The sequence below is a fragment of the Hetaerina americana genome, unplaced genomic scaffold (assembly GCF_022747635.1).
Source record: "Hetaerina americana unplaced genomic scaffold, ioHetAmer1.1.p SCAF_7, whole genome shotgun sequence".
In the NCBI taxonomy this organism is placed as follows: domain Eukaryota; kingdom Metazoa; phylum Arthropoda; class Insecta; order Odonata; family Calopterygidae; genus Hetaerina; species Hetaerina americana.
Genome location: NW_027287316.1, coordinates 80,601,413 through 80,627,617, shown reverse-complemented (window position 1 = coordinate 80,627,617; position 26,205 = coordinate 80,601,413). Strand labels below are relative to the sequence as shown.

General features: G+C 43.2%; 1 protein-coding gene across 1 annotated transcript in view; it reads right to left on the bottom strand.

Moving 5' to 3' along the window:
* Positions 1-26,205, bottom strand: part of LOC139696885 (uncharacterized) — a 48,081-nt gene that overhangs the window by 14,605 nt on the left and 7,271 nt on the right. Inside the window, exons 2-9 of the mRNA XM_071595766.1 lie at positions 24,336-24,413; positions 21,719-21,813; positions 20,209-20,274; positions 18,180-18,335; positions 17,763-17,838; positions 14,990-15,177; positions 12,538-12,682; positions 5,653-5,874 (exon numbers count right to left, since the gene is read on the bottom strand). Of these exons, the coding sequence (XP_071451867.1) occupies positions 5,653-5,874; positions 12,538-12,682; positions 14,990-15,177; positions 17,763-17,838; positions 18,180-18,335; positions 20,209-20,274; positions 21,719-21,813; positions 24,336-24,413 (1,026 nt within the window). The remainder of the gene's footprint in view (positions 1-5,652; positions 5,875-12,537; positions 12,683-14,989; positions 15,178-17,762; positions 17,839-18,179; positions 18,336-20,208; positions 20,275-21,718; positions 21,814-24,335; positions 24,414-26,205) is intronic.

Here is a 26,205-nt window from a genome sequence, read left to right as displayed (position 1 = left end):
GATCCGTTTTTTTTTAACAAACGAGAATCATAGAACTCATAAAAACACGTCTAACCTTAGAGCAGCTGCCGCAGACAAAGTAAACAATGAAAACAGCTGAAATTTTTATCATGCTATAAGAACATACCTGTATATACCAACATCGTTAAAAAATTGAAAATTGTACTCTCGAAATCTGCGAAATTTAAAAATTCCCATTATTTTCTGAGCACTCCTTGTATACAGATACAAATAATCGATTTTTTAGAAATGTTTTGTTAGAATCGCCTTTACAAAAGAATTGGTCTTTGCAAAAAATCAGAGTCAACTTCGTTCGATTTATAATTGACTAATTTCGTGGAAGTGGTGTCTGTGTGTGTGTCTTTCTTTATTTCTTTCTTTCTGCCTTTGTCTGGAGAGAGAAATCGATCGGTCGGTGCGATTGTGCGAGGGGAGGGTCGGTAGGAGGGGATGGTTCCCAAAGGGGGGGGGTGCATGCATGCGTGTAGGGCGATGCCCCCTCTGAGAAGGGGGGGGTAAGGAGGCGAGTCCCCCCGTGATCCCTGGTAGGAGGACGTGTAAACCCTTTAAAGCTTCCCCCGTGGACCTGTGTGTTTTTTATGTACCCATTTATTGGTGGCAAATTGCAAAATGGGAACGTGTTACGGCGAGCCGTAAACGCATCGAATACGTGAAACATTTCCCACACGCTCCATATAAAACTTTTGAGACAGCCATTTTAAAATAATTAATTTTCAACCGAGATAATAATGGAGTTATTTTTTTAACTGCCGTCAAGAAAGTAGTAGTTGATCCTTCGATTGCCTCAACGGTTGCTGGGAATAATGTCACATAAGGATGATTATTCTGACGTCATTAGTATCTAACCGTTTATTGGATATTGTAAAAAAATGAGGAGTCTATACATTCTTCATCTACGAAGAAAGTTGAGTGATTTGGAAAAATCCTGGTAGAGAAAGGGTTGCTCTATCTACGCTAAAACCCACACTATTCAAATAAGACCGTATTCGAAGGAACCAATTAAAATTTTGGAATTCAGAAGAGAAACAAACTTGTATGATAGACCTCCGCAGTTTCAATTTTCTCATTTGGATAATATTGCATTTATTTGCTATGGATTGCTACATATTGCTCGAATATAGCAATTTGTAGAATGTGCATGTATGTGTATGTGTGTATATGCATGTGTGTGTGTGTGGCTGTATGTATGTGTCACTACCGAACCCAGAAACACACAAAAAAGAAATTAAACTCAAAGGTTTCCAAATTTTCGGTGGTCAAGTCACCTTTCTCAGGGGAGAGAAGGAAGTAACTCTAGTGGGAATTTGGGTAACGTGCAAGTTTCATTTCTTCCTTTGTGTTCCTCTCTTTCTGTGCTCGCTAGTTATATAGTATAATTTACGAAACAGGCGAATGGCCTGGCCAGGCCTGGTTGTTTTCTATATTCCTCTTGATTAATAATCTCATTTCTGCAATGGCATCACGCGTACCTCTCCCCTTCCTAAACCCGAAATGATCATCCCCTTAGTAATCATTTGCCCTACTCTCTATCCTTTTGTTTATGATCCTGAGAACTACTTTAGCTGCGTGGGATATCAAAATTATTGCCCTGTAGTCCTCACATGACGTGGCCTTTGCCTTTTTCGGAATAGGAACTAAAACTGATCTCACGAAGTCTTCCGGCCAGATTCCCTCCTCATAAATACTACGGATCAGCCCATATAGCCTCTTCCTCCTACATTTTCCTTAGCATTTTAAAAGTTCCACGGGAATGTTATCCACCCCAACAGCCTTATTTAGTTTCATCTCCCTTAATGCCCTTTCTAACTCATTGTCAAGTATGCCTGGACCTAAGCTATCTTCCTCTACGTCATGTTCCTTTTCAATGTCTAACTTTGTTGGTCTAAGCTATACAGTTCTTCTACATATTCCTTCCATCTCTCTTGGATCTTTCCTGTGTCAACTATTACCTTACCTGCCTTATCTCTAACTATTATCGTTGATCTCCCTTTCTTACTTCCCGATAAAGATTTAAATTTGCTGTACAGCGCACCGATTTCACTCTTCCTCTGCAGACTTTCCATATCCTCGCAATGCGTCTTCCACCATGCTTCCTTTGCTTTATTTGTAGCCCGCCTCAATTTATTGTTCAATTCTTTGTACTTCATTTTGCCTAATTCTGTATTTATATTCTTCCATTTTCGCCGCTCATCCATCTTTGTAATCATCTCATCCGTGATCCATGGTTTCCTAGTCCTTTTAGCGTTAACGGTTCCAATAGTGTCTTTTGCGGCTTTAGACAATCCTTTCTTGATACATTCCCATTTTTCTTCGATAGTACTTAGCTCTTTACCATCCTCCATGATTTCCTCTACCGCCTGTTTGTATTCCTTCCTTTTCAAACCATTTAATGCTTCTATATTCCATTTTCTGACTCGCCGCCCCTGCCTTATCTTTTTGAAACGGACGCTACATTTCATAACAACTAAATTGTGGTCAGAGTCCGCATCCCGGGAAGTTGTGCGAATTTACCACTCTGTTCCTAAACCTGTGTCTAACCAGGATATAATCTAGTTGATACCATCCTGAGTCACCTGGCATTTTCCATGTATACTTGCGTCTTTTGTCGTGTCTAAACCAAGTGTTGAGGATGACTAAGCCCTGTCTCCTGCAGAACTCAACTGCTTTCTCCCCGCGGTCATTCCTCATGCCTAATCCGTAGTCCCCGACCTCGTCACCATCTCTTCCTTCGCCTACCGTCGCATTCCAATCCCCCATCTCTGTCAAATGTTTCCCTACAGGAACACACGCGATTATGTCCTCTAACTGATCGTATATCTTATCGACCTCTTCTTCTTTATGGTTGCTCGGTGGCATGTATACCTGAATAATAACCAAGTTCGTCGGTTCTGCTGTTATCTCTACTAGTAGTATTCTATCCGTTACCTGCTCTATGTTGACTACGCTTCTTCCTACCTCTTCATTTAATACTATGGCAACCCCTCGTTGTCTCTCGTCCCCGCCGCTGTATATTATTCTATACTTATCGCTCCAGTAATCCCAGCTATCTTTCCATCTCACCTCGCATAGACCTAAAATATCTATATATCCTCTGCCCATCTCTCGCTTATCATTCTCCAATTTCCCCGTCCTCGTCATTGTCCTAACATTCCACGTTCCTATTCTACCTAATGTGGTCTTCTTCTCCTGCGACTTCTGTCCTGCTGCTGCTGGTTTTCCCTTGCAAGGATTTCGTGGGATGACGACCGCGGAAGCCTTGCCTCCCCCGCTGCCGGGCACGACACTTGGCCGATTGGGCCGAGCCCCGTAAATGCCAGGACTCAAAATATCTGTATAGTCCATCATGTTAATCTTGGGAATGATAATTGAGGTGGTTTCCCGTTGCCTTCCTCAATAGTGTTTTTAACGTGACACCATCACTTACTGGCCGCCCCACTGGGTCCAGACGCCATTGCAGCCGCCTCACTGCGGAACAGACGCTGCGTGGACTACCTTTCGTCTGGCTCCTAACCTTCGACCTATCTGGCATGGGTGACTCTACCAGGAGCAATAATTACTACTCCCGCCAGCACAGCTCTAGGGGTCATCTGAACGCACAAGCCTTCCACCACGTCAAGGTTGTAGTCCGGGGAGGGATATATATATATATATATATATATATATATATATATATATATATATATATATATATATGTATATAGTATATCAAATTCAAAATAGTACAACCGTCTAAAAATAATATTTCTTGCTGGGGGCAATCGTGTTTGTGTCCCTGTGTGGCTGCCATGGGGATCAGGCCCTTAAGGGCAGAGTGGACACTCGCCGCGGCCAATCCCTCCCAAAAGAGCGGAAACACGCTCGCCGTTGCCGAGAGAAAACCGTTCGGCATCCGAAGTGTGACCCCAGAACCCCTCTCCTCCTCCATCATACCAAGCCCTTCCTCTTTTGTTTCCCTTTCGGTCCATGTCAACTTCTCAATCCTTCTCCACACCCACATTTTAATAACCTCCAATCTACGTCTTTCATTCTACTTCAGTGAACATGATTCCGCGCCGCATATAACTACGCTCCATATCACCGTTTTGAAGAACTTTTTCTGATCATCCTTACTCACCGTCCTTGTCATCAGCTCCCTTCTCCTTTTGAAAGCCTCTTTGCCTAGAGCAATCCTTCTCCTTTACGTCCCTACTACTTTGACCGTGTTGGTCCAAAACACTTCCGAGATACGTGAACTGTTCTACCTGCTCTAGTTTTTGCCCTCCTATTTTAATGTTTAGCTTAGCCTTTTTCATTCTAGAAAAACGCATAACCTTTGTTTATTAATATTGATTCTCATCCCATACCTGTCGCACTGAATTTCTAATACTCTCAGCAATACTTGCAACCCCTTGGCTGACTGACAAACTAAAGCTTGGTCATAACTGATTTTACGAATTCCCCGCCCACTTTCATTCCTACCTCCAGTTCTTCCCATACCTCTTTAATCATTTCCCCCACATATGCGTTGGACAGCAATGGCAATAATGGGCAACCCTGCCTTACACCTAACTCCTTCCTTACTTCCTAACACTGCCCAACCGGACTCCCCGTTCCCCACCCGCACCTGAGCAGTCTGAGACATGTGTAGGTTGCGGATTAGCCTTCTGTCCCTCCAATCTATTCCTATTTTCTGCAATATACTCAATAGTTTTTCCCTAGTGACTTTTGACTTAGTGTCGTTGTTGCTAACAACCTATCCTCGCTGATTTGTGAGCTAAATTCCTTGAAGTGCTGTGGCGCTACTATGCATTTGCTTTTCGAATTATTTTTTTAGTTTGAGAGCGATAGGGGGTGTTCAGTCATGAGGCTAAATGTATAAACTCCATAATTATTCGGTAAACTCAATGGTTCAATTAGAAATACACTCTTTTCAATTTGTTTCTAACAAAGTCTTGAAGTTTTTTAAAAATATTTGCCTGCGCACTAAAATGGCGCTCTTTTTTACATAAAGGAGTCTCCTGTAAATTGGAGTCATGGAATGTAAAGAACATTCGTATATGGTTAAAGCTCTAAGTTATAAAGTACGTTCAACTTCGAACGCGACTCCATATCCGGCCTAAATGCTAACATTGCCACAATTCAATGGTATCTACCGGAACGCCAAGGGACTCCTTCGCGATTTTCTTATAAAAAATGCTCTCACAAGGTTCGACAGATATTTTTTATTTGCTTGACCGGTAACTTTCGTGCACTCCCCCAACCAAAACTTTACCCCATTTTACTAAGACTTTTCACCTGCATATATAGCGTCAGAAACATCTTGCCATAATGACTGATGAAAAATGAAAAGTAGTCGTGGAACCTAATAAGTACATTTCTTTTTTGAAAAATATCTGAATTTTTAAGTGAATGAAAAATAACAATCGCGGCGGTTGACAAAGTGATTTCGCGGATTAAAAATGACATTCGTCGGATCAATGATTTGAGAGTGAATCCACCAGGTATTCTGCAAAGTACTTCTCGGCCGCCTGCGCCAAGCAAAGGCGGCCGACCACGGTCTCTGTGGACTAAGTAGGTAGACTATATGGTGTTGGTGTGAATTGCGTGAGGGGCGGTGGGACAGCACGCCCCTGCTCGCACTCCCCGCCTTGCCTTGAGCACGATGATGGCCGCGATGAAGATGCAGGCGATGTTGACGAGGGTGAGGCAGAAAGAGATGCAACCGAGGACCGCCAGCTCGGATGGGATGTAGTCCGAGTATATGGGCTCGTACGAGGAGGTCCAGTTCGCCGTCAGCGGGTCGCCCTCCACGTGCGGGATGCGGACGGTCTCGGGGTACATCAGCACGTTGCACGCCAGGCCCCACATCATCCCCTGTGGACAGGAAAGGGGCGGACATCGAGGGAGGCCCTGCCGAACGGCCACCCCTCGTGCATTTTTCATTCTCGATGATGAGCCAGAGGAGTTTGGGGAAATGGAGCGTGTGTGTTATAAAACACCAACACCATTAACTTACATTTTGCCCTTGAAAATCATTCATTCATCGACCAAAATATTAATCAAGTGATTTGGCATTGATTTATGTAGTTCACCTGGAGTTGGAACACGGCTTCTGTTATCTTTCCTATTGAGTTTGTTAGTGTGATTTCTCACTCATAACATTCCTTCATAGATTACTTAATATCAATGCAAAAAAATTAAAATGTATCCTTCACTTTCTACATATCTCGTCTATGCACATGATGCAATATTTGAGAACCACAAGGGAGGAAAGAGATCACGAAAGACGCACGAAGGTCATATTTTCAGAAGAGAAAAGTAATTTTGCTGCATTTATGTGAAGGATGGGCATATATTTAAATGGACCCTCAATTAAAATGCTATGACATCATCCACAGCAGTGCTTTAACTTTGGGTTTCGTTTGAACTGTACTTACCCAAGTATCACTGATGTAGGAATGGCAATTAGTCATATTCTCTAAATTAAAACAAAACATTCTTGCTAAGGTAATTAAAAGAGCAATCTCTAATTAACACTGAAATACTTGTGACTATGTTTAGTTGGGGAATTATGGCAACTGAAATTCTTAAATTTGTTAATGGGAAGCATCTATTTTCTCTTCAATTATCTCAATTTTGATTTAGATTGACTGACCACCACGACACCACTTTCCTCTTGGTGCTTCCGCCTACTCGAGCGAATTCGCAATTACATATCTGAAGCTCAAAGAGCTAGGCCCAGTCGCTGAGATGTTCAAGTGGAAACCTTGCTACCTCAAATCTCTGTCGAGTGAAAAAGCATCTAGCAGTCATTCTCACATTTCTCATCTCTGATGAACTGAATCAAAATCTCCATAGAAAGAAAAATAATTAAAATGAATTTTTACAGGAAATATACGTTTACTTAAACTTGCCTAACCTTGCAAAAACCAGTGTTTTAGGATGAAAGGAAGCTTCTAATTAAAACGTGTGTTTTGTGAAACATACGATAAGGTTACGACCGATTACACCTTTCCCACCGTTCCTGTTTTCGTCTTATCCGTGTGTTCTAATCCTTTTCCCATATACATATATATATATATATATATATATATATATATATATATACACACACATTATTATTAGGTAATCTACCGGTTAAGGTAGGTTTTTGTATGGACGCAGTTACTAAATAAATATTTTGTGATTCCTAACAAAATACAAAATCCTACTCTACAGTATCCTACTCTACATCACACCCCTCTTCATCTCTGAGTACTTTCTCCCTCCCTTCATCCCGTCCAACATCCCTATCCTGTTCCTTCCCTTTCCTCGTTTGCCTAACATTCTCCCCTAAATTACATTCTTCAACATCCCGCCGCCGGTCAATACCCCCTTCATCCACTTTTCCTGCCTCCATAGGATTTCTCCCAGCAAACCCCTCTCTCCGCCCACCATACCAAGTACCTCCTCATTTGTTTTCTTCTCTGTCCATTTCACCTTCTCCATTCTTCTCCACACCCACATTTCAAAAGCCTCCAATCTACATCTATCCTCCTGTTTCAATGACCACGTTTCCGCACTGTATATACGAGGGTCATCCGGAAAGTAGTACCCGTTCGTGCCGCATGAAGTGCTGCCGACGCGAGTAGCCGCTGGACGAGGTCAGATAGCTTCAGTGGCTTGTCTGCCTTCTCTGAGCCAAGTTGCGTGACGCTAGCATTGCCTGTGTTGTTTCTGTGATTGTTTACAATGTTTAAAAAAATTGAGAACGCCGCCAGTTGTGAAGTGAGGGCAGTGATTAAATTCCTCAATGCAAGAAACGTTCGCCCATGTGATATTCATCGCCAATTAAAGGAGGTGTATGGAGACAATGTAATGGACGAGTCGTCTGTTCGGCGGTGGTGTCGCAACTTCAACATGGGGAGGGGGAACACACACGACGATGAGCGTTCGGAGAGACCGTCTGTCATTACAGACCAACTGGTGAGCTCAGTTGACGAATTCGTGAGGAACGATCGGCGCGTCACAATTGATGACATCTGTGAGCATTTTCCCAATGTTTCTCGAACAATTGTTCATGAAATTGTTAAACACCATCTGCATTATGCAAAAATTTGTGCAAGATGGGTCCCTCGCAAGCTTACAGATGAGCACAAAACCAAGCGTATGGCTGCAGCACTGACGTTTTTGGGACGTTATTCTGATGAAGGAGACTCTTTCTTGACTCGCATAATTACTGGTGACGAAACATGGGTTTGTTATGCATCACCTGAGAGTAAACGACAGTCAATGGAGTGGCATCATGCTCATTCACCAAACAAACCAAAAAAATTCAAGACAGTTCTGTCCACCAGGAAACTCATGGCAACCATTTTCTGGGATCGACGAGGTGTATTGCTTATTGATTTTATGGCCCGTGGAGACACTATTAATGCCAATGCGTATTGTGAAACATTAAAGAAATTACGGCGGGCAATACAAAATCGGCGGCGAGGTCTATTGTCTACTGGTGTCATTCTCGTTCATGACAATGCCAGGCCTCATGCAGCTGGGATAACACAAAAACTTTTGCAGCAATTCAAATGGGAAACTTTCGACCATCCACCGTATAGCCCGGACTTGGCCCCTTCAGATTTTCATCTCTTTACAAAGCTTAAAGACTTTTTGGCAGGAAAAAGATTTGACAGCGATGAAGAACTTAAAGAAGGAGTGACCCTGTATCTCAATGAGCTGGCGGCGAAGGACTATGCAGCAGGAATACAGAAACTTGTCACACGTTATGACAAATGCCTTAATTTGCTTGGAGATTATGTTGAGAAGTAGTTTAAAGTATCCCCTTTCAAATAAAATTTTTTATGTTTGTTAATATTTACTTTTGTGTCTTTATTTCACGAACGGGTACTACTTTCCGGATGACCCTCGTATTTCAGTGTTTAGCTTAGCCTTTTTCTTTCTAGAAAATCGCATAACCTTTGTTTTGTTAATATTGATTCTCAACCCATACCTGTCGCACTGAATTTCCAATTCACTCAGCAATGCTTGCAACCCCTTGGCTGAATGACAAGCTAAAGCTTGGTCATCAGCAAACCTAATTGATTTAACGGATTCCCCGCCCACTTTCATTCCTACCTCCAATTCTTCCCATGCCTCTTTAATCATTTCCTCTGCATACAGGTTGAACAGCAACGGTGATAATGGGCTGATTCCTCCCTCATAAATGCTATGAATCAGCCCATATACCCTCTTCCTCCCACATTTACCTAAACATTTCAATAGTTCCGCATGAATATTATCCACCCCCACGGCCTTATTTAGTTTCATCTCCCTTAATGCCCTTTCTAACTCATGGTCGAGTGTGCCTGCACCTAAGCTATCTTCCTCTACGTCATGTTCCTTTTCAATGTCTAACTTTGTTGGCCTAAGTTCTTTACTATACAGTTCTTCTATATACTCCTTCCATCTCTCGTGGATCTTTCCTGTGTCGACTATTACCTTACCCGCCTTATATATATATATATATATATATATATATATATATATATATATATATATATATATATATATAACGATTGTACGGAAGAACTCACACGAGCGGCACAATAATGGGCTGACACAATATAACACAAATAGAATAGAATAGCAACATTTAAGAGGACACTCAAACGGTAAATTGTTGGAGCTTTCGGCCCTCTCAGAGGCCTTCTTTAAGAGAGACTGAAAATATGCTGTTGCTCTGGAGAGGGGAAAGAGGTATGGGCGGAAAGGGGAGGTGCGGAGGGAATGATGGGAGGGAAATTAAAGATGGCGGTTAAGGGTGGGAATTTTGAAAGAACGGAAAGCTAACATGTAGGCGGATTCACGAGTTCTCACCTCTATGTTGGTGGCTGAATCAGGTAGGGATTCTAGGATGCTGAGAGCAAAGCACTGATCGAATGAAAGGTTGTGGGAATTGGCGTGTGAAGGGATAGGAAGAGAAGAGAGTGAGGCAGAATTGCAGGAGTACCGGTGATCATTCATTCGGATGGATAAAGGGGTTATGCATTCGCCTATGTAAAAGGAAGTGCAATGTTTGCATGATAAAAGATAAATAATATTTTTATTTATTTATATATATATATATATATATATATATATATACATATATATGTGCATTTTAATTTGGGATTTGGGCAAAAAGTTACTATCATACTCGTACACTTCTCACATGCTAGTAGCTCATTTGCATCCCTCTTCCCCCTTGCGCTGTTTCGTCAGAACCTGGTTTTCCCCTTTGGTCTGCAAAGAACAGATGGCGTATCTCTCGAGAAGTGCCTCCATAGTCTTTTTATCAGCCAATATTAATAAAGGATAGATGTCACACACATTCCTAATGGGGTTTTTTTAATTCATCCTGTCAAAGGAGGAGTTGTTTTGGCATTTTGACTCGACATCTCTAACACCCTAGGTCATGATAAATGTTGATAGTTCGTTGGCAATTTACGGTGATGAAGAAATTATCCGTATCAGGTTCCACCAGCGAAGGGAGAGGGTGTCGAAGTATTATATATATATATATATATATATATATATATATATATATATATATATATATATATATATATATATATATATAACGATTGTACGGAAGAACTCACACGAGCGGCACAATAATGGGCTGACACAATATAACACAAATAGAATAGAATAGCAACATTTAAGAGGACACTCAAACGGTAAATTGTTGGAGCTTTCGGCCCTCTCAGAGGCCTTCTTTAAGAGGGACTGAAAATATGCTGTTGCTCTGGAGAGGGGAAAGAGGTATGGGCGGAAAGGGGAGGTGCGGAGGGAATGATGGGAGGGAAATTAAAGATGGCGGTTAAGGGTGGGAATTTTGAAAGAACGGAAAGCTAACATGTAGGCGGATTCACGAGTTCTCACCTCTATGTTGGTGGCTGAATCAGGTAGGGATTCTAGGATGCTGAGAGCAAAGCACTGATCGAATGAAAGGTTGTGGGAATTGGCGTGTGAAGGGATAGGAAGAGAAGAGAGTGAGGCAGAATTGCAGGAGTACCGGTGATCATTCATTCGGATGGATAAAGGGGTTATGCATTCGCCTATGTAAAAGGAAGTGCAATGTTTGCATGATAAAAGATAAATAATATTTTTATTTATTTATATATATATATATATATATATATATATACATATATATGTGCATTTTAATTTGGGATTTGGGCAAAAAGTTACTATCATACTCGTACACTTCTCACATGCTAGTAGCTCATTTGCATCCCTCTTCCCCCTTGCGCTGTTTCGTCAGAACCTGGTTTTCCCCTTTGGTCTGCAAAGAACAGATGGCGTATCTCTCGAGAAGTGCCTCCATAGTCTTTTTATCAGCCAATATTAATAAAGGATAGATGTCACACACATTCCTAATGGGGTTTTTTTAATTCATCCTGTCAAAGGAGGAGTTGTTTTGGCATTTTGACTCGACATCTCTAACACCCTAGGTCATGATAAATGTTGATAGTTCGTTGGCAATTTACGGTGATGAAGAAATTATCCGTATCAGGTTCCACCAGCGAAGGGAGAGGGTGTCGAAGTATTCATTGCTACACCATTTGTGAATGACCAGGGGACTCCGTTTTTAGGTCGGTTTCTTTTTGAAGTTGCCTCGCTGAAGAGATGTTGCCCAGTACGGTGCCCACACCCGTCACTACTCTCCATCTTTTTCGTCTAACGTATGTATTACTGAGTTCAAAGGATGAATATTGGACTAAATATTGAAAAGGATGAGTAAACTTGAACATAATTTCAACCCTATGATTCTCTATAAGTTTTGGATGATAGAGATCTAATGTTTTAGTGCTCGGCTTTCTTCTTAATTGTCGTATATACTATTTTCTCACTCCATCTACTCCATATCTCCCTTCGTGTAGTCCACACGTCTGGTTCAACCGACCTCCCCTAAATCCCAATTAAACTACCAACATTCACCGTATTCTATTACCCTCCCACCAATTTCCCACTGCCTTTCTATGCATGTCACTTTCCATACCTTTTTTAATTTCTCCCAGAATCCTACTTCCTCCTCCTACCATGGATAGTGCTTCATTCTCTTTTCTTCGTATCCAGTAAATTTTCCACATCATTCTGCCTATTTATATCGTCCAAACCTTTCCTTTCATCCAAATTACAAAGATTCGGAGATATACAAAACTGCCATCTCTATTCAAATTCATCCCCAGCATGCAGATTTGGTAATATAAATCCTTTTTGCATCCACCTAAAGATGTCAAACTGTAGCCAAATTTGTCATAATGAATTAATTTAATCTGTAGAACGGCGAAGACTAAAATCACTTTGAACTTCCAATTTATGCTTGCGTTTCCCCCTACGGAGGAAAGGTAAGTGCCAACACAATATTTTCCTTCGAAAAAGATCTGTAATGATGTACCCCATGCATCCCGGTCAATGAACTCTCCCATGCGCTAAAATAAATGCATCCCCTTAAGGAAGAAATGCGTGGCGACTGGTCGGGGTTGCCCCCGCGTGCTTCGGTAGGTGAGTACTCACGCAATTGATGACGGGCGGCAGCAAGGAGGCGGATATGGCGACCCCGATGAGTGGTCCGGCGCTGCCCGCCAGGAGTGCCAGGGCCACGCCGGTCCCAGATGGCAGGGCCACCAGGATCCCCGTCCACAGGGAGCGGTAGTTGCCCCTGGGGACGAATAAGCAGGGTGCACGTGTTACAGGAGGGAGGCGAGGCGCGGCGTAGTAGCTCCTGGTTGCCAAGGCACGACAGTCCACTTTGCGCGCGACGCCATGTTCGGCCTCAGGGGACATCTCACTTGCTTACGGTTCATGCGTTGTCCTAGCCATAAATCACAATTCTCAAGATTCCCTCCATATCTAGGAGGTGGAAGCTTCAATATGCTTCAGAGAGTTTCTGTCGCGTGGAGACAACAGTTTCGACTCCATTTCTGGACGTCGGTGTAATTGAAATAAACGTTTTTCAAACCCAATAAGGTGATATCGTCGACCGTCAGCCAGGTGGGACGATTTCATTACAGTAGCTATGTCGACCCTCATTCGTCACCCTACTTAGAGTAGGGACATGGCACATAATATAGCACCGTAGTGACCCAGTAAGGAGTGGGTTCGATCGGCGAAGCCAGGGGGATCTTATGGATAACCCCAGATATACCGCCCGTCATCTCGCATTTTTACAGTCTCCAGATACCCTTGCAAAACCGCTGGCGCGGTAGGAGAAGGAACAGACTTTTTTAAACCCAGTCAATACGAGATTGTCACACGATGTGTAAGAACTAGGTGACCGTCGACTATCAACACAAAACCTCCGGGTTTATAAATAAGATAATTGGATGGTGACTGAATTTAAAAAATAATGAAAATGTTGTTACTCAAATAATACGTATAAAAATATGAATAAGGTTAATTAATTAATACAACATCAGATGCAAAAAATTTGATATTCTTGAAGTTTTAAGTGGAATTTGTTTCTTCGAGACAAGTTACAATTCTCACATTGACGACACGAATTCTTTTCTCAAATGAGGACTTTATTCCGAGCTTTCTGAGCTCGTAGACCTCGCATGCGCAGTGCCGGCGTAGGAAGGGGCTAACTCTACTCTAATCGACTCTAGGTCAATCATCGACTTCATTAATTAAGTCGTTTTTAACGAAGAAACTTTTCAACAGAATTCAAAATATTCCCACGCATAAACATGAACAGAACCAAGTTAACGACTTTTAATCAAAGTAAGGAAGATACAATGGGTATTAAGGAAGACGATGGAGAAAATAAGACTAGAATAACACATCGAACCATGTTTAAGAGGTTAAATGTGTACGCAGTAGTATTCCTATCAACGTAATAAGCGGGCGAGATGTTATTATCAGAATGGGATGGTGAAAAAGGCTGTCTATCAGAAGATGGAGCAAATGACTGTTTTTAATAGTATTCTTGACAAGAGGAAGTAAGTAATTGAAATATGGAGTGTTATTGTCTTTAGCTGTGAGGCTAGATCGATAGGGACGGCGGAGGAAACCAGATTTGAGAGAATTAAAAGGCGACCCTTCCAAAGGGGGATGAAAGTGAAGCGCTTAGAGTAACAAATGAAGGTGTATATCGGAGAGTAGGGAGAGGATAGAGAAGTCAGTTGCGGATATATTCAAGAAGAAGAGGAAATTCATTTCACACAACCTCAGACCCTATAGCGTAATGGTGACGTAGGTGAAGGTCTTACTGGTGACATACAGGGTTCGTCCGGAAAATAAGTGTACTGACTCCTGGGCTGGGCGCGCCGCTCCAGGTGCGCCCAGCACCGCTCTGACGGGCTGCGATTGGAGGGGGGTATGTCGGCAAGCGACGCTGAAAAAGGCAGTCGGCTCTGAGCTGTGGTGTAGTGAGGAGCTCTGTTAACGCGAACCTCCACGCTTCGACCCACGTCACGGAACGCGATGCCGAAGTTTTTGGAGCAGCGTTATTCCATCAAATTTGCGGTAAAGCTTGGGAAATCGTCTACCGAAACTGTCGGTATGATTAACCAGGCTTACGGGGAGTCAGCCATGTCTAGAAACATGATCTTTCGGTGGCACAAGATGTTCGTGGAGGGCAGAGAAGAGGTCGACGACGAGTCTTCGAGAGGTTCCCGATGATGCCTTCGCGGGAGCGTTCCAGGAATGGGAACGCCGCTGGAACAAGTGTATCGACTCACAAGGGTCCTATTTTGAGGAATATTAGCTTAAGATATGTAAAAGTGTAATAATTTTTTTTTCCTGAGCTCAGTACACTTATTTTCCGGACGAACCCTGTACCTGTAGGTGAAGGATTAACTACGAAAAGCAGGTGATGGATGATGTCAGTGCATGAAGCTCCGAGGCAATAATGAGATGTGCTGTCACCAGGACAGTTTTGGAGAGGCAAACCAATCATCACGTTGTCAACCAATTAGGATGATCGTGATTTCGGTATAAAGGAGTGCACATTCATGTTGATCCTTACCTTCCCTTCATCTCGGTGGTGGGCCAGTCGCCGCTGCCCCAAGGGTTCTCGGCGCTTCCGATGATGAGGCCGAAGATGAACCCGAAGAGGAGGCACAGCCCGAGGCCAGTGAGCTCCGTGCGGATGCCGATCATCTGCAGCCTCCGGTCCGCTATCACCACGCCGAAGGTGGCCGTCACGATAGGGCCCTGCGGTGAAACATGGAATGAGATCCACACCTATCTATCTATCTACATAGTATCCCGAAAGCCTTCGCCATGGTGTGTGGCAGGGGGTGATTACATACCAGACTAATGTTGACCCGAATATGACACTACCGTGGTCGAAAAATGTTATATGATCCCTTATCGTTCGTGGAAAAAATGATATCTCAAATCTATCTGATCTACACTTAATCTCTCTAGATTTATTGACATGATCTCACCTACCGTAAGACTATGGGGGTAATAATACATTTTCAACATCATATGCTAAAGAGTCGTCCTTCAAAGTAATGCTAGAGATTCAATCTGTAATTTAACCTTCACTCAGTGAGTGATTCCCAGACTAGCTCCTCTAATATTTTCGATTGGCTATTAAGTTTATCATAATAACGTTTTGCAAATTTATCTCCTCTGCGTTGCACGCGATCCAATTCGGCAATTAATTCGAGTTCGTGAGGATCCCATATACTGGTAGTACATTCTATATGAGGCCTAACCAGCGAAAGATAACATTGCACGTTAACATTCTCGTCACATCTCCTCAGTATTCTTCTCATAAAACAATTTTTGTCAGCTTGTCCACGTCACTTGGAGAAGCAGATGTCTCCTTCCCCATCCATTGCTTGAATCCTCTAGTTTGAGCAATGGGCTAATTTTCCCATGCATGATATTTGGTATTTTAGTACCCTGTGTGGCAAGGGGCGAACACACACACCAGCCTAATTTTGACCCGAATACGAACCTACTGCGAATCCAGAGCCTGGCTAGGTCTTCTAGAAATGAACAAATGAGGCATTACCATTTATTGGCAGGAATAGTCGTTTTGATTCAACCGGAAATAGGCGATATTCGATCGCGTTTCAGGATATTATCTCGGTAAGGAGATAAGAACGAATGCTTAAACCCAGAGTGAGGAATGGGCGCGCATGAATTAACCAAGTCACAGCTAGCCCCAGGAGAACGCTGAGGTGGACTACGTACTTCCAAGGACTTGAAACCTGATCCAGCAAGTTTGGCGATGTGCACTCTTTACTAAGGGCAAACACAAATGCCCGAAAGGGAACATCAGACGATTCAGATGGTATCCCTCCCTCTTAGAGGGAAGGTATCAATGGACTCACGATAATTGAAAAGGGAATAACAAGAAGTTATTTAAAGAGATGAGTCCCACGAAATTGTCACTTTCATTTGAGACAGAACTGAGATATAAGACACCCGGATAGTTTGCATCGCCCGGAAAGCGATGGTCGGCTCTAGAATCGAAAGGTCGAAGGTAAGTTGGATGTTGGAATGCCTTCCTCTCCTCCCCTCCGATCTTTCCCTAATCTCCTGCATCTCTCCCCAATCCCAGTTGACTCTATACATACAGGGTGCGTTCCAAAAGTAATACAATTGAATTTCCTGCGCCGCTCCCATTGATCGGAGTTGGATCGAACCACTTAGAGTAGGTGAAGGTGGGGGACGCAAAGCTTTGCCGCGAAACCGGTCTCAGTGCTCACTTCAAGCTGTTAAAACGGCAAAAGATCAGTTATTATACACCTCTGCGCGCCGACCGTGTCACGAAAGACCAACCGAACGGAAATTTCAAGTTAACTTGTGCAACGCATTGAAAATGAACCTGATTATTCGGACAACGTCATCACTGGTGATGAAACTTGGGTTTTTAATACAACCCAGAAACAAAACACCAAAGCTCTGAGTGGTACACCGACCAGTCTAAAGGCAAGAATGAGCAAATCAAAAGTGATAACAAAAGGAGTTTGTTCCTCAAGGACTGAATTTTAATGCTACCTTCTTCGTAGATGTGCTGGAAAGACTCCAAAAAAGGGTCATCAGGACGAGAAAAGACACCTCCGCTACCTGGCAACTCCATCACGACAACGCGCTACGAGTCCACGAGTTTCTGGCCAAACACCAGGTGCCAACGCTGCCCCACCCCCTCCCCCTATAGTCCTGATGTCGTCCCAGCAGACTTCTTTTTGTTCCCTTGGATTAATACAGCCCTGTAAGGAACCCGTTTTTCGTCCATGGAAGAGATCCAGTCAACCGTGACGAAGACCTTGCGAGAGGTCCCCGAAGACACCTTCCAGGGCGCGTACCGGTCATGGCAGAGTCTCTGGAAAAAATGTGTAGAGGCCCAAGGACAGTACTTGAAAGAATTTCAAGTTCTTGTGCATATCTTTAAAATGAATTCCATAAAAAATAAAAGTATTAATTTTGGGATGCACCCTGTATGTGCACAGAATTGTTTCGAGAAAATTGTATATTTTGCCTAAAGATGATGCATGAGCATCGAAACTCATAGAGTGAAATAAATACTGTGAAGAGTAACTTTTACTATCACTCAGGTCATTCATGGCGTGTTTTACCTTTCAGACAACTCACAAACATACTCACGCATTGTTTTGTTTGCACACTAATGGAAACGATGGAAAGTGGTCCAAGTGACCCAAATCTCAAGGAACCCCACTACCCTACGCGAATCAGTGCCAGGAATGTTTCTGCCGCGCGATGAAGAGAACAGATACGTCTTGACGCGTCCCCTTTAAGGTTTACTTCAGTTGACTTACCATGAGTGGGGAAATGAGCATGGCCGCCACGATGTTGACGGAGCTGTTCTCGACGAGTCCCATTGCTGCCACCATCCTGCGGGCACGAAGGAGTGTCAGTGAGAACAGCTAATTCAACCGAAAAGGGACGCTGAGCTGTGGATAATCAAAGGGAGATAAAGTCCATTTGACTTTGACTACTGTCTCAAATGTGCCCCTGATCGTGTCACCAAAGCGATTAGGTCCATCTTATTCTGGAGCGAGTGAGAGGGTAGCTACCGAGGGGATTGCAGGCACACAGCATGGTAGGTGCGTAGCATGAGGTTATAGCATGAGGTAGCATAGTTGTGAGGCAAGTTCATGTTTGGAGCACCACCAAGGTGATAGAATAGCACCTTGGGGCACCACCGTAGTTGGTGCAGAGGGTGTCGTACTCACCCGGCCGTGACGACGAGCAGGACGAAGTCGAACGTGAGCTCTCCGCTGCTTCTTACGCCGTCCACTACCTGCGCCACCGTCAGCTTGGACCGCACGGAGTCCACGAACTTCCCCCACGCCCGGTTCGCCTTCGTCTCCTCCGCCGACGACGGACCCCTGTCCGGGAATCACAACGTGTTGAATGAACCGACCAAAAACACGGAACAATTGCTGCGAAACACTTCGGACCATAACCTCTACACCAACACCCAGAAGTTACCCGTGCTGAGAACGAATAATTTGGTCCTAGTTTATGGTATATAATACATGGTTTGTATAAAAAGTATCGTAAAAATAGATTTGTTTCAGATATGTGCTACAATGCCTCAAAATTCATCTAAGTACATCCCTTGGGCTTCGACTTCACGTTTTTGTCAGAGCGGCTTTTCAACGGTTCGAAGACTCCGTGGTAGGCGGATCCCGGAAGTTCCTTAACGGTACAGGCTTTTTTGACGGCACCTAGGGTCCAATGGTGGGGTCTTTTGAGGGAGGATTTCACTATTGGAAATAGGAAATAGTCTGTTAGTGTCAAGTCGAGCTGTAATCGGGTTGGGGAATCGTCGCGGTACCGTATTCACAAGCAGACACTCGACTCTGCTCTTGGTTGTCGGTTCAAACAACTTCGGGACGAGATTAGTGCATAAATTTCGTATCGCCAAATTTTCATTGATAATGGAGTACACTGTCATCTTATCAATGCCAGTAAGATCTGCGACCATGCGAATACTTGACCGATGGACTGAATTCAGCATTTCACGTCAAATAATTGTTACCGATACTTTTGATACAAACCTAGTATCATGGCATTGGCGCTTGAGTATCTACGAAAGGATTCCGAGTTACCGCTGTCTACAAGTGTCGATACCAAGTTCAGGAATCGTACATATTGGTGGCAAACTGAAGTTGAAACATGTCTGTACGAAAAAGAGTTGCACTTTGGTGTGAATGATACCATATTATGGCACGTGCCGAACGGAATGCGACCAAACCATTCAAAGAATGCGATTTCTGGGAGGAATTAATGTCGGTAGCTGACCCTCTGGATATTAGAAAGCAGCGTTAGTTGTAATTCTGGGGTGATCTGAGGCTCAACTTTTGCGCACATTGGCTAATAATTAAACAGGTGTAATAGTGTTATAGGCACAGCTCGAAATGTAATTAGCTGGAATTTTGGGAGCTCATTTATTTCTGCTATTTCACATGAGCGAGAGCACTTTCGGAAGAACAAGGGAGGGTCATGTTTAGAAGAAATCGTTATTAATTTCGTTTAACTCCATTGAATGCGCGCGAGTTTGCGATTCTGCGATTTGGCATTATTGAACCATATTTGGACAGTTTTACTTCATCCAGGGTTCCTAGCAGTGTCCGTGGAGATTTTTTTGTTTTATTATATCATATTTATGAGCTTGCCATCCTCAGTTGCCTCATATCCGTTTTATTGGGGGCTGGGTGGGAAAGTACCTTGGCCTTCTTAAACCTGTCCCATGTGGATGCATGAGCTGGACCTTAGAATATATTAGAGCATTACTTTTTCTTGTTTAAATTAAGATTTTATCAACTTTTCTTTCAGAACTTTTAATGTTTTTCACTTAAATTTTTCACGGGGATCAATTATTGCACTTGATTGTGGTCGTCTCTTGGACCTTCGTATCCGTTTGTCTTCGGTATACAAGCCGCGTCCAGCTAGATTCAGTCAATAATCTGGATTATGTTGGCCGCAAAATGTGCCACGATAGATATTACTCAGAGCCGCCTGGAGTACAGCTGTTTTAAGAGTCCCGTTGGCATGAATAGATTTCAGCAATGGACATGGTCTCGTACTTGCACCGATTTCCTTGTTTATTACAGCTGGCATAAGTCTGTCCGTGTTCAGCTTTTGAAATTCGGTATAGTGTGCGGATTATACCGGACATTATACCACATTGTACCAGCAGCAATCCTTTGCTCAAGATGATCCGCGAGAAAATGCCCGAGAGAGTTATTTACTTACTCAACTCCGTCGTTCAGTAGAGGATCATTACCGGTATCCTGTCTGAAGACGTTGCATGGCAGCACACTGAGAAAAACAGAAGATTGCTATCATTATTGTTCCATGGTATTATCCATTCTATCATACTTATAACTCTATCATTTCTTTACTAAAATCGCGATAAGCAATAAAATGACGAGGTAAAATTCATTGTTGTGCTAATGGTATTAATATTTTAGGTATTCTATCGATTAGGGTAATTTTGGGTGGACACTTCTTAAGCAATTGTAAAGCAATACCTTTCTTCCCTCTCTTCTACCCTTCTTCCCTGCTACTCCACACTTCAGTTAACCTTCTATTCCGTATATTTCTTTCTTCCCTTCATCCCTTCCAAAACCGCTATACTACTCATTCCTCTTCCTCGTTTGTCCAACATTCTCCCCTCTATCCCAGTCTTCAACATCCCACTGCCAATCAATATGCCCTTCATCTATTTTTCCTGCCTCCTTAGGACTTCTCCCAACAAACCCCTCTCTTCACCCACCATGCCTAGTACTTCCTCATTTGTTCTCCTTTCAGTCCACATCACCTCCTCCATCCTTCTTCACACCCACATTTCAAAAGCCTCCACTATCCTCCTGCTTCCATGACCATGTTTCAGCGCCGTACATAAATACGCTCGATATCAAAGTTTTAACGAACTTTTACGCAATTCTTCTTATGTCCCCCTAATTGGATCAGTTTTGTCCATAAACACTGGCATACTTAAAATCTCCCACTTTCCCTAGTTTTTGGCCTCCTATTTTTAACGTTCAACGTAGCCTTTCTCTTTCTGTAAAACATCATAACGTTTGTATTATTTACATTTATTCTCATCCCATATCTATCGCACTTCATTTCCAATTCACTCAGCAATGCCCTTTGACTGACTGATGAACCAAAGCTTCATTATCAGCAAACCTCATTGAATTTATGAATTGTCCACCGACTTTCGATTGTATTGTATATTCTTTCCTATTAGTGAACTTCTTACTGCAATTTCCTCACGCGTCCCTGTCCACTTTCTGAACCCAAACTGATCATCCCCGAATTAAACATTTTCCCTACTCTCCATCCTCTTGTCGATGATCCCTAGAACCCCCTTGTAGTTGCGCGTGGGATCAGACAGTATTTTGATGCATTCATTTAGGGCTGCCTTTCCATTTTTTGTGATGAGAGCCAGACACTGGTCTGTCCAAGTCCTCCGGCGAAATTCCTTCCTCATAAATGATACGAATTAATACTATATTAGCTATAATTATTATTATTTATTTTAATTATTCACTAGTAGTAATCTACTGGCTGAGGTATGATAGACACAACTGTCGAATAGTTATCTCGTCTCTCCTAACAAAACACAATCCAGCATCCTATATACTATCCTATATGCTATATATAGTATGTACTTTTACATAGTTCTTTCCCGAAAGACCCGCCGGCCCTGATTCCCTCGACCGGCGGTACCCCTTAGCACCCTTAGCCTAGTACGCACCTCACCAAGGAATTGAGCATCCGGCCGATGCCCAGCTCGGAGAGGAAGTGGAGTGTATTCTCGCACTGATCTCCCGCCGACACGGGGAATATCACCTGCAAAAAGAGGCCGACGCGTTAAACTCACTGCGACTCCTTGTGAAGGGAATGAGGGCACACGTATTGCGTCCCTTTCGCCCTTTTCAAGGGACTTATCTTTATCCTCACGATTGTATCGCTGAATGGAATGTTTCGTTTAAAATATGTGACTGCGATATTTCAACCGAAATACACATCTACAGGGGGGGGGAGTTAAATTTTATTTTTTTACTGATTTCAGTGAAAACACTGATCGTCTCAGTACTGCGCAGGGTTAGTTTTTGCTTGAGAGTGTCTCTCACTGTTTCCCCCCGCTCGGATCGTTCAGTTCTGGAGTGATTAGTGTGGGCCGTTTGAATGGTTTTGAATCTCGCTCAGAAAGGACGCACTTTGAAAGACGGTTTCAGCGTCAGACGGTTGATGGTTGAGTCACAGCATTGAAGTGAAGCGTTCGAAAGGAGCGAAAGAGAATAAAATAATGAAAAATTAAATCAAAATAATAGAATTAAAATGCATTTGAACATTTTTTAAATGCGATGCAAGATAAAAACTGACTTTTTCTCCGGACCCATTTTTAAACGTGACCAAAAATGCGTGCTTAGGTGCTTTTCACTCATTCCTTTCATTGCTTATGTTTGCTCCGAAAGTATTCAATCATCGCAAAGACAAACTTTTGTCTGATTTTCACCATGCATTTTTGAATAAAATAATATTTTTTTGAGATTTATAAAATATATTTTTCGTCCCCTCATCTTTTCCAATTCAGATGTCCAGTTTTACGCAGGGCCCAAATGCTTGAAGGTTTTTCGAATTGATCTCTAACCACCGTGAGGGGGCACCTCTTAAATGTTTTATTTGAATGTTTCCCTGCTGCATAAACTTAATGATGATGCCCACTTCTTACATTCACTACCGCTGATATACTACCTTGATCAAAAATTTCCCGGAATTTATTCAGAAAATTAAAAATACAAGTTTATTCATCTAAATCTATATTGTCCCCTTCAAAGTAATCCCCATCGACTGCAACACACTTATGCCAGCGCTTGATCCAATCCTCGAAACATTTTTTATATTCGGTTTTCGGTATGTCCATCAGTGCTTCCTGCGATTTTTCCATTACTTCCTCTCGGCTGCTAAAACGCGTTCCCCGTAATGGTTTTTTAACTCGATTGAACAGAAAGAAGTCACAGGGAGCCAAATCAGGTGAATTCGGTGGCTGTTGGATGGTATTTGTTGCATTTTTCGTCAAAAAATTACGAATAATGATAGCACTGTGCGACGGTGCGTTATCATGGTGCAAAATCCACGAGTTTTCTGCCCACATTTCTGGTCTCTTTCGGCGAATTGCTTCACGCAAACGTCTCATAACACCCAAATAATACTCTTTGTTTACTGTCTGGCCTTCTAGCAAAAATTCATGATGCACTACACCGTTGTAATCCATGAAAACCGTCAGCATTGCCTTCTTTTTTGACTGAAAACGACGTGGTTTTTTTGGTCTCGGCTCATTTGGTGAACGCCATTCACTTGCCTGATGTCTGGATTGCGTGTCGTACTCATAAACCCACGTCTCGTCTCCAGTAATGATCCTTTTGATGAATGTGGGATCGGATTCAGCCTCGCAAATCATGTCTTTTGCGACGTCAACACGGTCTCTTTTTTGCATGAAATTGAGGTCTTTTGGCATGCTACACGACGGAAACCCAAATCATTAACCACAATGTCTTGGGCGGATCCATAGGCAATGTTCAAGTCCTCCGCTATTTCTCTGATGGTTAATTTGCGGTTATTGACCAACATTTTTTTACTTTATCAATTTTTTCACCGACTTTCGATGTCGATGGTCTGCCACTGCGTTCATCATCTTCGATTGACTCACGACCACTTCTGAACCGCTCGTGCCACTGGTAAACGACCGTTTTTTTTAGAGAATCGTTGCCGAAACACTTTTCCAACATTTCCAACGTCCGTGCGCCACTAAATCCGTTTTTTACGCAAAATTTAATACAAGTTCGTTGTTGCAAATTTAAATCCATTTCTGAAATTGTAAAAAATCGCCAACACACACAGAGATAGATGTACTCTTGGCTACGTAACTTTTGCAAATGTCAAGTTATGACACTAAGATTTAAAGGGAATATCAACAACAGATGTACCAATTTAACAAAAAAATAGAACTCAAATCGGAACGATGGGAGCGCCACACGGTGGTTATTCCGGGAACTTTTTGATCGAGGTAGTATTTCAACGTGTAACACTTATCCCTCGCTTAATTCGCGGATTTAAGATTGACCATCTTTCATCTGGTCTCCAAATTGAAATAATCCCCATTTACAATAGTACAGTTTTTATTTTACGCACTGTAGGAGAATGCAGTTTAAAATTGAAGGTGTTACTTTTCATTCTTGAATCCACATTTACTCTAAGTGTGTGGCGAGTCCAAAATTACCTTCGGGCTGAATGTAACAAATATTAATTAGGTGACGTTCGTAGGGGGGGGAGGGGGGTGGTTTAGTGTGAATCCATCTCCGTCCCACCTGGTAATAGTTTCCCTTCCGGCACTTGCACCACATGGCATTGTCTATCTCCAGTTTGGCCAGCAAATCCTCCAGCACCTGAAACAGGAGAATCCTGGAAATCAAACCAATTGTAGATATTCTTCGAAGGCTTAAACGTTTTATTCGTACTGTTGGAAGTGATAAAACAAGTTAAATAGAGAGCAAGACGAAAGTTTAAAAAGGTGGGAGTGAAGAGAGTTATTTGCTGTCGGTGAAGTCCGCAGAACACAAAGTGAGCGAAGGGGATATACACGGTTCGTCCGGAAAATAAGTGTACTGAGCTCAGGGAAAAAAATTTATTACACTTTTACATATCTTAAGCTAATATTCCTCAAAATAGGACCCTTGTGAGTCGATGCACTTGTTCCAGCGGCGTTCCCATTCCTGGAACGCTCCCGCGAAGGCATCATCGGGAACCTCTCGAAGACACGTCGTCACGGCCTCTTTGACGGCGTCCAAAGTCCCGTATCGCGTTCCTTTCAAACTCCTCTTTATCTTCGGGAACAGAAAGAAGTCCGGTGGTGCCAAGTCCGGGCTGTAGGGCGGGTGCGGCAGCGTTGCCACGCCGTGCTTGGCCAAGAAGTCCGACACGACAAGCGCGGTGTGAGACGGCGCATTGTCGTGATGCAGCCGCCAGATGTTTTTGATCCCTGGCCGTGCGCGGGCGACTCGTTTTCGAAGCCTGTCAAGCAATTGGACGAACACCGAACATCCGAACACTAAGACGACGATCAGAGTTCAGTACATCGCGAACTTTTCGCACATTTTCGTCGGTGAGTGTGATGATGGGCGTCCAGGCCGTGGTTCGTCGTTGACCTCTTCTCTGCCCTCCACGAACATCTTGTGCCACCGAAAGATCATGTTTCTGGACATGGCTGACTCCCCGTAAGCCTGGTTAATCATACCGACAGTTTCGGTAGACGATTTCCCAAGCTTTACCGCAAATTTGATGGAATAACGCTGCTCCAAACCTTCGGCATCGCGTTCCGTGACGTGGGTCGAGCGTGGAGGTTCGCGTTAACAGAGCTCCTCACTACACCACAGCTCAGAGCCGACTGCCTTTTTCAGCGTCGCTTGCCAACATACCCCCCTCCTATCGCAGCCCGTCAGAGCGGTGCTGGGCGCGCCTGGAGCGGCGGGAAAAAATCAGTACACTTATTTTCCGGACGAACCCTGTATATACATCGCATTCCTCACCTCCCCTTTACCAGTAGGCGGTACTATCGTTTCTTCCGAGGAAGACGGAGCTAACTTCCGTCGAAATTACGAGGGAGTGTTTTTTTATGTGTACCTATATTGTTTGTTGCTATCCGAGTTATAAGCATATATATATATATATTTTTTTAAGGTAATCTACCGGTTAAGGTAGGTTTTTCGATGGACACAACTACCAAACAAATATTTTGTGACTACTAACAAAACACAACCCTAAATTCTACTCTACACCAGGTCCCTCTTCATCTCTGAGTACTTTCTTCCGCCCTTCATCCCGTCCAACATCCCTATCCTGTTCCTTCCCTTTCCTCTTTTGCCCAACATTCTACCCTCTATCACAGTCTTCAACATCCCACTGCCGGTCAACACCCCCTTCATCCACTTTTCCTGCCTCCATAGAATTGCTCCCAACAAACCCCTCTCTTCGCCCACCATACCAAGTACTTCCTCATCTGTTTTCTTCTCTGTCCATTTCACCTTCTCCATTCTTCTCCACACCCACATTTCAAAAGCCTCCAGTCTACGTCTATCCTCCTGCTTCAATGACCACGTTTCCGCGCCGTACATAGCTACGCTCCATATCAAAGTTTTTACGAGTCTTTTCTTAACATCCTTACTCAAAGTCCCCGTCATC